Source organism: Theobroma cacao, chromosome 3 (genome assembly GCF_000208745.1).
Source record: "Theobroma cacao cultivar B97-61/B2 chromosome 3, Criollo_cocoa_genome_V2, whole genome shotgun sequence".
Taxonomy (NCBI): Eukaryota; Viridiplantae; Streptophyta; class Magnoliopsida; order Malvales; family Malvaceae; genus Theobroma; species Theobroma cacao.
The window spans coordinates 25,109,675-25,124,222 of NC_030852.1; the positions used below are offsets into that span (position 1 = coordinate 25,109,675).

General features: G+C 37.8%; 3 protein-coding genes across 6 annotated transcripts; all 3 read left to right on the forward strand.

Annotated features, from left to right (window-relative positions):
• Positions 278-6,394, forward strand: LOC18604989 (E3 ubiquitin-protein ligase RGLG2). 4 transcript variants are annotated; one of them, XM_018117785.1, is made up of 13 exons: positions 278-492; positions 1,567-1,636; positions 1,738-2,111; positions 3,218-3,302; positions 3,378-3,518; positions 3,606-3,719; positions 3,836-3,933; positions 4,802-4,881; positions 4,958-5,063; positions 5,173-5,300; positions 5,404-5,584; positions 5,755-5,811; positions 5,901-6,394. In XM_018117785.1, exons 3-13 carry the CDS (start codon positions 1,812-1,814, stop codon positions 5,979-5,981), a joined length of 1,371 nt encoding a protein of 456 aa, XP_017973274.1. In that variant the 5' UTR covers positions 278-492; positions 1,567-1,636; positions 1,738-1,811; the 3' UTR covers positions 5,982-6,394. The 4 variants fall into 4 exon arrangements, with proteins under 4 accessions (XP_017973274.1, XP_017973276.1, XP_017973273.1 ...); XM_018117787.1 differs by having other exon boundaries at positions 1,789-2,111; XM_018117784.1 differs by lacking the exon at positions 1,567-1,636.
• LOC18604990 (aldehyde oxidase GLOX) lies at positions 6,616-10,331 on the forward strand. Its single transcript, XM_018117783.1, has one exon. It carries the CDS (start codon positions 7,290-7,292, stop codon positions 8,976-8,978), a length of 1,689 nt encoding a protein of 562 aa, XP_017973272.1. The 5' UTR covers positions 6,616-7,289; the 3' UTR covers positions 8,979-10,331.
• Positions 9,803-10,165, forward strand: LOC18604991. The gene has a single exon (XM_018117086.1). It carries the CDS (start codon positions 9,803-9,805, stop codon positions 10,163-10,165), a length of 363 nt encoding a protein of 120 aa, XP_017972575.1.

A 14,548-nucleotide genomic window follows, 5' to 3' on the forward strand; every position in this document is an offset into this window, starting at 1 on the left:
TAAACAGAAGCCCAAATTAGTTTATATTATGAGAATCACCATTGTATATAAGAAAATTAAGACAATGCTTTGATTTTCATATCATTGTTAAATAATTTTTAATGTTATTTAGAAATAAAGAAGAAAAGAAAAACAAGAATGGTTAAAAGGAAGTCAAGGGATGTAAAAGAACGTAGTAACTGATAATAACGGTGGGCAAGGCGGCTTTTGGACACAAATGTGAAACCAGTTGAAAGTTGGGAAGCCTAAGTTAAGTTAGGGGCAAGTGGAGGACGGGTGTCAGTATCAATGTCATCATAGGCAACAAAGGAAACTTCCAAGAACCAACCAGCCAACCCAACACAACCCATCTTCACCGCTCCTTCACCATTTACCGCTTCCAAACACGGTCTTCTCCGCCCACTGACTTAAACTCTTATCACCACCTTCATCACTTTTCATTACCCACCCAAAGGCAACAATGCTGCAGATTCTCTATTCTTCTTCTTAAAGGTAAAAAGACAAGCTACCTTGGCTGACTTTTTATTTATTTGTTTTTTGACAGACTGTTCTTGTTGACTTTGGCTCTGGCCTCTGGGGGTTTACAGACTTGTCATTTTTTTGAAATTTAGTGAATTTTGATGAATGGATGTGGAATTTGGACATCTGAATGTTATGATTTCTTGGGTTTTCAGCTAGGACTGTTCATAAACCTATGATCTTGTTATAAATGTGGTTAGATTCTTAATGCAGTTTTTTCTATTTATTTCCCCCATTTTTTTTGGGGGGGTGGGGGGTTCTTTCTAACCAGATTCATGTGTGTAAAGGAATTTAGAGGTATGAAAATTATCTGTTTAATTTTGGTACTTTGGAAATATGTTTCTTTTCTTGAATCATTTATCAAGAAGCCATTTCCAATACGAAGATTACTGGCTTACATAGACTTCTTTCAGTAAAAATGGTAAACTGGAAAATCTCATGTTGGTATAGTAAGGAATTTCGATGTTGTAGCTTAATTTGAGGTGTAAATTGATTAGTCTGCATTTTGGATTGCTGCGCTTTGAAGCAAGAAGTATTTGAATTAATTTGGATTTAGCAAGAATAGTTTTATCTATTTCCTTTCATTTCTTTTCTTTAAAAGGGTTAGAGAAGTAAGAATAGTTTTTCATTATTCAAAACCAAATATTAGCTGATATACTGTAGAAAGTGTTGATCGTTTTCTTTTTTCATTGAAAAGTTCTTAGTTTATCCATATAAATGCATAACAGAAGCCCAAAGAAAACAAGGCAAATCAATGGCATACAATTCCATAACCTCTGAATGTCAATAGATTTTGCAATTTGGTTTGCTTCTGAGGCTCTCTGCATATGGAGATGGGGTAGTCATTGAATTGCCTTCACATTCACCTCACATTTGAAATTTGAGCATGGAAATCTTTTCTTACTGACATTTTAATTGTTAATTTATGCTACTTGTGATGACAAGTTGGTTTCTCAATTTGGATATCATTTAGTTTTTAATTTCCTTCCTCTCCCCATCACTTTAGACAAGAAATTGGGTGATACTGACTTCCAAAATGTTGTGTAGCCTTCCCTTCCTGTATCCCTATGCTCTCGTAGAATGGAATTTGGGCCCTTCTCTTGTGAAAGGGAAAGAGGTACCACTTTTCTGAAAATGCTGGCTGTTATTTTATCTTATTCAATCCTTTTATTTATTTCTAAGTTTTGTATAATATCTGTGAAATTACATTTTTTGCAGTCCACGTGGGTTCTTAGCTGCATTCATGTTCATATATGTTGGATCTTGCAGAATATCTATAAATTATAGAGCTGATGGGTGGTGTAACATCAAAACGATCAGCCACGGCTCAGTCCTCATCTGTAGGATCTAATTCACATTCATGGGATCATCAAAGATATGCACAGCCTTCATATGCTCCATCAAGCCGAGACTATTCATGGGATCATCAAAGATATGCACAGCCTTCATATGCTCCATCAAGCCGAGACTATGTTCCTCAGCAGCATTATGCCCCTCCACTTCAAAGTTATGGTGGTCGTGCCCCTGAATCAAACAGGAGGTTGGAGAGAAAATATTCGAAGATAGATGATAACTACAATAGCCTGGAGCAGGTAATGTTGTAGTTGTAGTTTTGCAGTAGTTGGACTGTCATGAAGCAAGACATGTTTAGTCAATCCCTGAATCTCTGAGCATGGTCTCGCCAGGAATGTGCTTAGAGACACTCGTTTTCATTATTTAGAGGATATCTGTGTTATCTTTGTTAAACTAATCATGTAAGTTGTGCACCAACCATAGCAGATAATGAATGGGAGTGCTTGCAATGCTCTTGATCAACTTTGACAAAAAATTATATGAAACTTCATATTAAAATTGATTCATACTGAAGTTGGCCTTACTATACATTTTGACTAGCTAAGGATACCTATTTACATGATGAGTATGACAAATATGTGGATGTTTCTTATGCTGGTAGCATTGTCTGAAAATAGCTGTTGTGGAGATGGATATTGAGCACAGTTTGGTTTGAGTCATTTTGCATTGGACATCTCAATTTTGTTTTAAGCATTAATGTCTGGATAAGTAGTTGTAAACCACAAATTGTTGACAGTAATATTCATTTCGTTATTCTGACAACTTTTTCCAACTGAGGACAAGTCAGATGTTTGAACCCTGCAAATTTCTTAATAAGCCTATTTCTAGAATTATCATTGATGTTCATTTTGTTTGATATGCTAATTTTCCAGCGAGTCTGTGTTCTGCCTCCTCACTAACAGGTAATATTTGTAACCCAAAGATCATTGGAACAAATGTACGTATAGCAGGGATTTTTTAACTTGTAATTTGAATATGGAATTGATTCCCCATTTTTGTGTTGTTACTTTTTGCTGTACTTGAGTTTTTGTTTAATAGTTTTTAACTTATTTGTCAAAATGAATATAGATGATTATTGCTTTTGTTTCACCGTCTGCTGTTTACTATGTAACACAATGCTACATATGAAGGAGCTGTGGTTATTTTGAACCTCTCCTGGGACTGTGTAACACGTGGAAAGGCCATGAATTTATCTATGACTTCTTTGAGAGACTATGCATCGTTCTTATGAAACTAAGATATATTTATTTCATAAATCTGCCAAAAAGAACTTGTAATATTGTAATTAGGTTGGTACCCTCTTAATATGGTGATAAAAACCTGTGATTCTCTTCTTTTTCCACAGGTCACTGAGGCGCTGGCCCGTGCTGGCTTGGAGTCTTCCAATCTTATTGTTGGTATTGATTTCACAAAGAGCAATGAGTGGACAGGTTTGACCTTGTCTAGATGCATTTAAAGTTTTTTCTTTTGTTGCAGTGTAACATCTTTGATGTGCTTTAAATTAGGTGCCAGATCATTCCACCGAAGAAGTCTACATCACATTGGAGATGAGCAGAACCCATATGAACAAGCAATATCCATTATTGGAAAGACATTGTCTTCCTTTGACGAGGATAATTTAATTCCTTGTTTTGGATTTGGAGATGGTATACTTTTTGAAAGATTTTTCAATTGGATTCTTTAGCTTAATTTGTTTGGTAATTGAGATGATATGAGATTCTTTGAGCTGGCAGCATCAACACATGATCAAGAAGTATTCAGCTTCTATCCAGATGAGACATTTTGCAATGGATTTGAAGAAGTGTTGAGACGATACAGAGAATTAGTGCCTAATCTAAGACTTGCAGGTTATACTTCATTTCACTTCTTCCTTTTCTTCATTCTTTTTTCAGCCACTGCTTATATAATTTTCTGAATATTTTCCTTCCCCTCCTCACCTACCTGCAAGTATTATCTTTGACAGGACCAACATCATTTGCTCCTATTATTGAGATGGCCATCACCATTGTTGAGCAAAGTGGTGGCCAATACCATGTGTTACTGATAATAGCTGATGGGCAGGTAACTTGTCTGCTTTGTGTTGTACAATAACCCATTTACTGTTGAATACTTGGTAAGTCCTATTAAAACAATAATAATAATAATATATTGGTTAGGTACATGGTTCCACATTCCTTCTTCCGTAGTTAATTTGTTAGAGTACTGCATATCAGTTGTAATTGGTCCCAGTATTGAATGACCAAAGCATTAGTCAATTTTTTTTTCATCATTTTAACCCCCTTGAATTACAAGACTCCTCTAGCTGATCATTTTATTTTGTGTTATAACTGAGACAAATGGCAAAGTTTGAATGAAAAACGTTATAGGTACAATATTCTATTGCTGAAATTTGAACTTTCTTATCCAAAACACATTTGTATGTGAAACGCGTGTGTAGATGTTACAGGACTTTGTAACTCAAGAAACAGGCTTCTGAATAAATATGGAGTGTGTATGGGGACGCTGATGAGGTGTGTACATAAATATCTATTTGGAAATGCTATAAAAACTTATTTTCAAGTGGCCTAAGATTATAGTAGAATCAAGAGCCAAATGGACGTTACATGGTCCAAGAATTAAAGAATTAAAATTAGCTTTACAAGTCAACAGCTAGTTAGCATGGGCTTTATAGTCAGTCCACAAATCCATAGGTTCCATGTTCTAGGCTGAGTTCCCTATTGACAGAGGATTAGCATATTTAGTAGAAGCAGATAGAGAAGCAAAATCTCATCAATTAGTTACTTAAGAAAGCTGAGATTACACCAAACACTAGGAAAGAAAATGCCAAAACTCGATATTTATTACTGGCTGTAAGATCAAGACTGAAGTATCAGAACGCTTTGTCAATAATTTCACAAACTTAGAACGTCTTTTACACTGAATGGGGCAGGTGACTAGAAGTGTTGATACAGAGCGTGGCCAATTAAGTCCACAAGAAATGAAAACAGTTGAAGCAATTGTGAGAGCAAGGTACTATATGGTTGTTTGTGTTTCAAATGATACTTTCTTTTATATGCAACTTCCTAATATTCTAATTACTTTGCAGCGACTATCCCTTGTCAATTATATTAGTTGGAGTTGGAGATGGACCATGGGACATGATGAGAGAATTTGATGATAACATTCCTGCTCGTGCCTTTGATAATTTCCAGGCAAGTATGGCTTGTGGACATTATTGTTTTCATATTTGCTTTTTGAAGCTGGTAAGGATACATGTATTAGTCCTATTCACTGTCTAATTTGACATGCTGCCTCCTATAGTTTGTGAATTTTACAGAAATAATGTCGAAGAATACGGATAGGTCCAGAAAAGAGGCAGAGTTTGCTCTTGCAGCACTGATGGAAATTCCTTCTCAGTATAAAGCAACACTAGAGCTTAGCATATTGGGGTAATACTAAAAGTATTGTTTTAGTAGGTTTCAAAGGCATTTAAGCATTGTTACTGGGGATAACAGTCAAATGCAACTTACTTTTTCTTTATTGGTTTAACAGTACTAGCAGGGGCAAGGATATTGATAGGGTTCCTCTTCCCCCTCCTCTGTATGGTGCGGCTTCTTTTAGCAACTCAAAACCTTCACGGTCAAGCAGTTTTCGTCCAACTCCACCTTCTTCTGGTAGATATGATGCACCTGTCAGAACAACTCCTTCTGCAAGTTCTGCTTCAGATAATCATGTACTTTATCTTATCCTAATTGCTGCAGCTCAACCTAAAATTTGGTTTTAATATTTGCTTTTCAATGCAATCTTAAAAGACTGAACTGCATTTACCTGTTTTCTTTGGTCAATACATCTCTGGTCAATGTGAAAATTTTGACTTTTTTCCTTTTAATTCAATTCTGACAGGTTTGTCCTATTTGTCTTTGCAATCCAAAGGATATGGCCTTTGGTTGTGGACATCAGGTAACTTAATTAAGGGTTTTATTTTGTTCCTTCCTCCCTTCGTGGAGCATATGTTGAAGAATGCTTCCCTACTTTTTACTTCCATGCAGACTTGCTGTGAGTGCGGGCAAGACCTTCAGTTGTGTCCCATTTGCCGAAGCACCATCGATACTAGAATAAGACTCTATTAAGCAAAATATGCATGCCTGGATTATCCTCTGCCGTTTCTATCTTCTAGCATTCAGAGAGTAAGTACTTTAGTTTCTTCTTGAGCAAAAGACTTGGAGCTGGGCATGACTGGATGGGTATCAGGTCTCTTAATTGAATAAGAGAGAAGGGATACCCATCATATTTATAGTTTTGTACATATTTGTGGGTTTCATTAAACTACAAAAACATATTTATACATCTCAATCTATTCAAGAGATTATATAATTGTAATGTAATCAGCTATAGAATGACTGAGAGCAGACATGTCTCATTGTAGGACATCCTTGGATTGGCATCAGTGCCACGTGCCATCTGTATTCTGTACTATTTTTCATGCTGCGAGGGTTCACTCAGCCCCCATATAAAAACTTGTCTCTAGCTATTATTATCATTATTGGTGGTGTGGAACCCTGGCCTGCAAAATCCCCTGTTGGGCACTGTGTGTGGAGCCAAAACATGACCTGTAGCTCTGCTAACTTGGTTAGCAACCATAAATCAGCACAAAAGGATAGTTTTATCTCTTCTCAATCTGGTAAGTTACTCTTATTAGCCTGGTCTTTCCGACGTGTTGCTACTGTCCAAATCTAACTGTTTGTATGGTGGCTTTGATGGCGGAAGCCACTTTCCAGAGTGCAGCTAAAACTGGTCTGCAACATTAAACCTGCACCTAATTTAGTAAAGGGAAAGGAAAGGGGACATTGGTGATACTGTATTGGTGCAAACCTTCTGCCTAAAGACTGGTGTCACTCTTTTGCCTTTCTTTTAATTGGTCGCACTTTGCTTTAGCAACAAACATCATTGTCAGCGGTTGCAACCTTTTTTCCGTTTGGCCCAAACCCTAGAGATTTGACTTATTTTCTGACTTTTCATTTTGGGGCTTGTTAAATGCAATTGGAGCTATCATACGTTGGTCAATAATGGTCACGCTGAGAACCTAGTATGATATACAAGCAGGATGGAAGACATTTTAAGACGGGAATGGCATGCTACTGTTGCTTTCTGTAATTTTGCAGTGGCTTGCGGTCATCCAAAAGTTGTGCAGTGCTCCGTAGATTTATCTGGATGGGCAAAGAAAATCTTTTGTGTGCTGCTTTGCACGGAAATCTTGTTCTGCTCACGTCAAGATTGCTTTGAATAACTTAAAAACTTTTTAGGATCAGCAATCTGAATTTTAGCGAACCAGTCATGTCTCCCACAACTGCCTGGTGAACTCCGTCAACCAAATAACATTATATAAGAAAGTTTAGAAACCCCACGAGCCACAAAATTAAAACTCTCACTTCTCTAGCATGGAAGACAAGAAAAACTTGCTCTCCATTATAATTCCTGCTGTCTTTGCTTTGCTGCATTTTGTTGTTAGCGGTGCAGTTGGCGCGTCCTCTGGCGGGAGAAAAGGGACATGGCAGCTACTACGACAGAATACCGGGGTTGTGGCCATGCACATGGCTTTAACAAATCGCAACACTGTTATTATTTTTGATCAAACTGGAGCAGGCCCCTCCCGTTACCGGCTTCGTAGACGCTATAGTGGGAAAAGGTGCACTCGTGCCCGTGAAGATTTAGAAGATTGGTCGTGCTATGCTCATTCCGTTGAGTACAACATAGATGGTCATAATGTTAGGTCGCTAAGGCTTGACACTGATACCTGGTGCTCCTCAGGTACGTTCCTAAGCAATGGTACACTTCTTCAGACTGGTGGACACGGTAGTGGTTCTCAAAAAGTACGATACTTCAGTCCTTGTAGCAATGGCCAGTGCAATTGGAGGCAATCAAAGAGGTCATTGTCAGATGACCGATGGTACGCATCCAATCAGTTACTGCCCGAAAATGATAGAGTCATTGTTGTCGGTGGAAGGAGGGTCTTTAGTTATGAATTTGTTCCTAAATTGCACTCCAGTGACAGGTCTTTTAATCTTCCCTTTCTGCGTAAGACGAACAACAAGAATGCTGGCGGAAACAACCTCTATCCTTTCCTCCACCTTTCTTCAGATGGCAACTTATTCATTTTTGCCAACCGTGACTCAATCCTTTTCAATTATAGACAACACAAGGTGATCAAGACCTTTCCCCGGATTCCCGGGGGAGGTTCAAGAAACTACCCAAGCTCAGGGTCATCAGTAATTCTCCCGTTGAACCATGAAGACAGGTTCCGCAAAGTGGAAGTCATGGTGTGTGGAGGTGCAGCCTCGGGAGCTTATGAAGTAGCAGAAAGAGGGACATTCCTCAAGGCACTGAGCTCCTGCGGTAGAATGGTCATCTCAGGGAACAGACACAAATGGAAGATGGAAAACATGCCGGGACCCCGTACCATGCATGACATGTTGATCCTCCCAACGGGCCATATACTGATCATCAATGGTGCTAAACGTGGTTGTGCCGGATGGAACAATGCAGCAACTCCTTCTCTCCAGCCTTACCTGTACAAGCCAAAGAAAACGCTAGGCAAAAGATTTTCAGTCCTGAAATCCACCAAGATTGCCAGAATGTATCACTCGTCAGCTCTTGTTTTACCTGATGGGAGAATCTTGGTTGCTGGTGGCAATCCTAATAACAGGTACATTTTTAGAAATGTGTCCTACCCAACTGAACTAAGGTTACAAGCATTTATCCCTAACTATATGGATCGGCAATACCATCACTTAAGGCCAGGTAATGTGTCTATAAAGTATAGAAGCAGCTCAGATGGCATTGCATATGGAGAAGAGTTCGCTGTTCAGTTCTGGCTGGGAAGAAGGCCTAGCAAGGAGGTGGAATATAGCGTCTACGCACCGCCATTCACGACACATTCCATTTCAATGAATCAAAGACTGCTGAAACTGAGGTCCAAGAATACGGTGAGGGATAAGGGTGGTTGGATGGTTGCCGTTTTGGAGGCTCCTCCATCTCCAAACGTGGCACCCCCTGGTTACTATTTGCTGACTGTTGTGAATGAAGGCATTCCCAGCTTATCTCAATGGATTAGATTCATCCATGCTTGATCCTTTCTTATACTAAGTCTTCACTTCTTAATTTTTTTTAAATTTGCTGAAAGATCGTGCAATGAGATATTCTGTGATCATTACCTATTTTTGTTTTCTCCCTTCTTGTTTACCTGTATTGCAATTTTCTATAAATCAGCCATTTTTCCCGTTCCCGGGGCCATGGCAATTCTATGACCCAAGAAGATTTGGGTCGCTTCCAATCAACATATTTGTACCCAAGTCTATCAATTGGTTGGCAGACCCAAATAAACAGTTTTCCTAGTGAAGTGACCCAATGCTTTCATTGATGTTGAGAATTAGGTACAGGCTTTAATCGAAATCAAGAGTTTGAAAGATGATTATTTTTTTAATCTTAATGGGGACAGTCATTGGTTCTAGATTAAGATGTACATATCTTCTGTGCAATGAAGAAAAATGCGGTCAAGTTTTGGAGCGAGCCAATTTTCAGGTGCTTTCTTTGAGGGGCTCGGCCATAGGCACTTGGGCTTCAACAGCGACAACAATCAGTAAAGGAAAATAACCAGCTGCAGCTACTAACAATATTATTAACGTCAATGTAAAGTTGTAGTATCCGAAGTTGTCTCGTCAACTACCATTACCAAAAAATTCCAGCTCCCCTGTTTGCCTTAATTGCACTCAACTCGTTTCTGTGCCGTTGTCACTTTCGTTAGAAATTGAAGAGGAAAAAGAAAAGGTAAAAGAAATGATAAAATTATCAAAATCCCGTGAAGGTAAAGAAAAGCAGACCCATCATCTCTCCTTCACAAGCTCATCCTATATCTACCCTGTATCCTACTTAACTACTATCCATTAGTTATGAAATGGCTTCAATGCCCAAGTTTTCTTATCACAGGCTGAAGAATGAAGGTTGGTTTGATGAAGTTGAAGAAGAACAAGCAATATTATTCAAGAAGACAAGGAAATGGTCAAGGGGGCTGAGGAGGTTCGGCATTAGGAAGCGGCCAAAGCTTCGAATTCCTGGCTTGAGAAGGTTCGTGAGAAAGAGAAGCAGGTTTCTCTCTAAAGTTAAACTTTCATGGGGAAAGGCTTTGAAGAGGCTGAAGAATGGGCAGGCTCATATGAACGATCTGTTCGGTGGGAATTTCCTGGTTCTGCAGGTCAACCATACGCCTTTTAGAAGTGGCGAGAAGCCTTGCAGGGATCATGGCCTTCGTGGCTGGTAGCCTGCTCCAAGAATTACTAGATGGCCCCCTCTTGATCTTGGTGTGTTTAATTTTACCTCTGATATTATGGTATGAGAATTATCTGATGCCCAGAAGTTAAATATATAGGACATTTTTATGTTTAATTGAATATTATTGCTTGTCCATCCACATATATTATTTATCAGTGGGTTTACAACTGATGACTTTTATATAGATATATAGATATTAGTATTTGTTCAATATATGATTATTATGTATATTAGGCGGAGCTAATAATTTTGACAAAATCGTTAAGGCAAGTAGCATCTCTCTTGAAGAATGACAATTGGTGAGGGGTCAAAAGTTATGTTGAATAAAATCTATTTATTAAAAGGAAAACAGTTAAGTATATAATTGGTAATGGATTTGAACCATAATCTAAAAAGTATAATAAGATGTATTTACAATAGTGTAACTTTCACTCAAGTGCCCTTACCTAGACTTCTCATGCCAAACAAAGAAAATAGAAATGTGATAGGCTAAAATATATACTGCCTTTTTCCCAAGAACAAAAGCAATTTTTCCAAAAAAAGGTTAATAAAATTTAAGAATAATAATAATAATAATCAGTTTCATAATTATTTAATTTAATTTAATTGTAACCATTTTTGCCTATGCAATTTTTCTGTTGAGTACAAATGATTGGTATCATGACTGTCTGTAGCATTCCAATCAAAGTATTTGCTCAAATTTTAATAGGAGGAACAAAAACAGTATGTGTGTGGTAGAACCGTAGAAGTTAGGAAAACAGTTGAAGAGCATTGGGGCGAAAGTTGACAGTCCTTTAGAAGAAAAGTCCGCTTATCACTTTCCACGTGAACAACAAAGGCATATATATATATATATATGTATATATATATATTCTAGCAAGCTACTAAATTAGATATAGATCAGCACTTAAACATGAAGAATAACAGATAAAGCAAAGCATTGAAGGAACAGCAGATCAGCACTAAAGCATAAATGTGGGCTGCTAAATAAAGACTAGAACTCATGTAAATAAGCAGAAACTTCACAAGATAGTATTGCAGCACAACAAACTTGTAGTTAGCTGTAAATTCAATATGTAAATTGATCCCGATGCAGTCTTATCCTGTAAACTTATCCTTGTCGAAATTTTTAGAAGAAATTTCCCAAAAATAGATAAGAACAATGAGAGAAGAAGAAGTCTTTTTCTATATATTCAGAAACAGGCTCTCTTACTCCATTATATTTTTTTTTATAAGGGAGGAATCTAATTTATAAAAAACAAATTACAAGAGTCTAGGCCATCCAATCTCAACACCTAATTTATCAACTAACAATAGAGAAGACATATCAGACGGGGGAGTCTCAAATATATGTAGTCCTAATGGAAGATTATTGTGGTTAGTTGCCATCTAGTCTGCACAACTAATTGCTTCACGGAATACGTTAGTGAGTGAGCAAGACCAATCTCACTGGAGAAGATCTTGTATTGTCTCCACAATGTTGGAATATGGGTCCAGGTGAGAGCCTAATTGGTTTACCCTCTGAATAGCAAGTTTAGAATCCGTTTTTGCCAAGACCTTCCTAAAGCCTCTATTCCAACATAGTTCAAGACCTTTTAAAATTGCCAAAAGTTCTGCTCCAAGGGAGAAGGAAGTACCTATATTGAAAGCAAAACCCAATAGCTAGTTACCCTTTTCATCCCTGACTAAACCTCCAACAACAACATTCCTTGGTTGCCCTTTCACACTACCATCCACATTCAGCTTCACATAAGAAGGATTTGGTTTAACCCAGATTACAGGGAGTTCATAGCTCGTGTTCAACTCACAGTAATGCAAAATATCCCAAGCTTCCTTGGCTTTCAGCGATACCTTTTGTGATGCATTAGCCGGCCATTGAAAATCTGTTTCAAATATACTCAAGTTTCTCCAATGCCAGAGCATCCAAAGTGTATGAATGAAGATACCACTCCAGGGCAGAGCATCATGGAGGACATTGCTAGTCATATTTGATTGGATCCATGTCTGCAAGTCTAACCCAAAAAAATCCCCAGAAGTCAAATTTGGTTTAATTGCTAACAATGTGTCTCTAGATAAGGGGCAATCTCGCAGAACATGTATGAGATTTTTTATATCATTATTACATCTACTGCAAACACTCGAAGGGCCTAAGTTCCTTGACATCAACCATGTTACTGTTGGAGCACCCGAGCATTTGGCTCATTGGTTGATGCATAATCCCCCTACCTAAAGAGTAGGGTTCGAATCCCCCTCTCCCAATTATATATAAAAAAAAAAAACCCATGCTACTGTTGGAAGAGATTCATGTAAAACACGCCAAATAAACATTTTGACCTTCCTGCAACTCATTAAGTGCCATACCTATCTCCATTTATTCTTCTCAAACAAATTTGTTGCAGATTGACTTTCATGGGCAGATTTTACAAAGAATTCTCCACTACTTGTTTAAGTCCAAAAGCATTTGTCATTTTTGATATTTCTAGGATGAATGGAATATGAAGCAATCTTTTGAAGAACCTGCATTGGTAAGATATCTGTAAGGGAATCTAAGTCCTAGTTTCCATATTCATCACAGAAACATGCTATTAGTAATTCTATTTCAACTAAGGACAAGTCTCTGACAACAAAGTTAATTAACGGGCCACAGGGCAATCAGGAGTCCAACTAGAATTTTGTATGAAGACCATTATTTACTACCTTTTCCAAACCCCCTGCAAGAACTTTCTTGCTTTTTAATATGCTACGCCAAGTGTGAGAATTAGATGATTTAGCCTGGATTTAAAAAAAGGTTGTGATGCCTCAAATATTTCTTCTGCAAGATTTCAGCCCATAAAGAGTCTTTTCCTTGCCATAATTGCCAGTCAAGCTTGGCAAGTAAATCCAAATTAAATTTTCTAGTCTCTCTAATCTGTAAACCTCTAAGTTCTTTGGGTAAACAAAGGGTGTTCTAGTTTATCGCATGGATCTTCCTCATTCCACCTACCTGACCCCAGATGAAATTCCTATTCAACTTATTGATTTCCATGGCCACGTTGTCTGGGATTAATGTGGTTTGCATAATGTACGAAGCATTGTACTAGTAACTGTTTGCCCTAAAGAGACTCTCCCTGCCATTGAAAGGAATTTATTACTCCACTATTCAAGCTTCCTCCCTACTTTGCTGCGTAAATCAGAATAAATGGCTTTTGTAATCCTACCATGAAGCATCGGGGTCCCTAAATATTTACCGAAATCTTTTGTGAGGCTAATGCAAGCAACATGACTTAACGCTTTAGCTTTGGATGAGTGGACATTTGAGGAGACAAGCATTTTGGATTTCTCAAGACTTAATTTTTGTCTTGATGCTGAACAAAACTTTTGAATAACCAGCATCATAACTTGTCCTTGAGTCTCAGTAGTTGTTCCAAGTAGCATAATGTCATCTGTAAAACATACATGAGAAAGAGTCGATCCATTTTTTGTCAATAAAAGAGGTTGTTAGTTCCCCAGTGTAACTTTTTCATTAATTAATTGTGACAATTTCTCCAAACATAGTACAAAGAGATAGGGAGATAGTGGATCATCCTGCCTGATGCCTCTTAATGGCTCAAATCTTTTTGATTGCTTACCATTCCATAAGATAGAAAATGTGGGGGTTTGGACAATATGCATAATTAACGACATCCATTTCGAGGGAAGGCCTATCTCTATAAGGACCTCTTGAAGAAAATACCACTTAACTCTATCATAAGCTTTTTCTAAGTCGATTTTGATCGCCAAAGCTCCTTTCTTTCTTTTCATAATTCGCATTGTATGAATGGCCTCTTGCACTACAATGATATTATTAGATGCTTGTCGCCCCAGAATAAAGCTGCTCTGGGTATTTCTAATTAGCTTTGTCAGTATTGGTCGTAAGCGATTTACAAGAATTTTGCTAAGCAATTTCAATGGAACTGAACATAGGCTTGTAGGGCGAAATTAGCTCACCTTCTCTAGTCTTTCCATTTTAGAGATGAGAGTAATAAGTGTGTGGTTCAATGATGGTGGAAAGGAACCTCTTAGGTAAGCATCTTGTGCAAATTTAATAAGGTCATTACCAATAATCTTCTAATTTTTCTAAAAGAAGCTTGCAGGAAACCCATCATATCTTGGACTTTTGTTGGGATTCATTGCAAAAGAGCCTATTTAATTTCTTCACCCATAAGAGGCATGGCCAGTGTTGATGATTTTTCAATATCTAATCTCCAATTTGGATCTGTCAGAAGAGTTTTGCGAATCCCACCATCTGTGTATAAATTCATGAAAAAACTAACTACTAGATTTTCAATTTTCGATGGTTCCGTGCACCAGGTATTGTCTTCCCTTTTGAGGGTAAAGTTATGTTTCCTCCTCT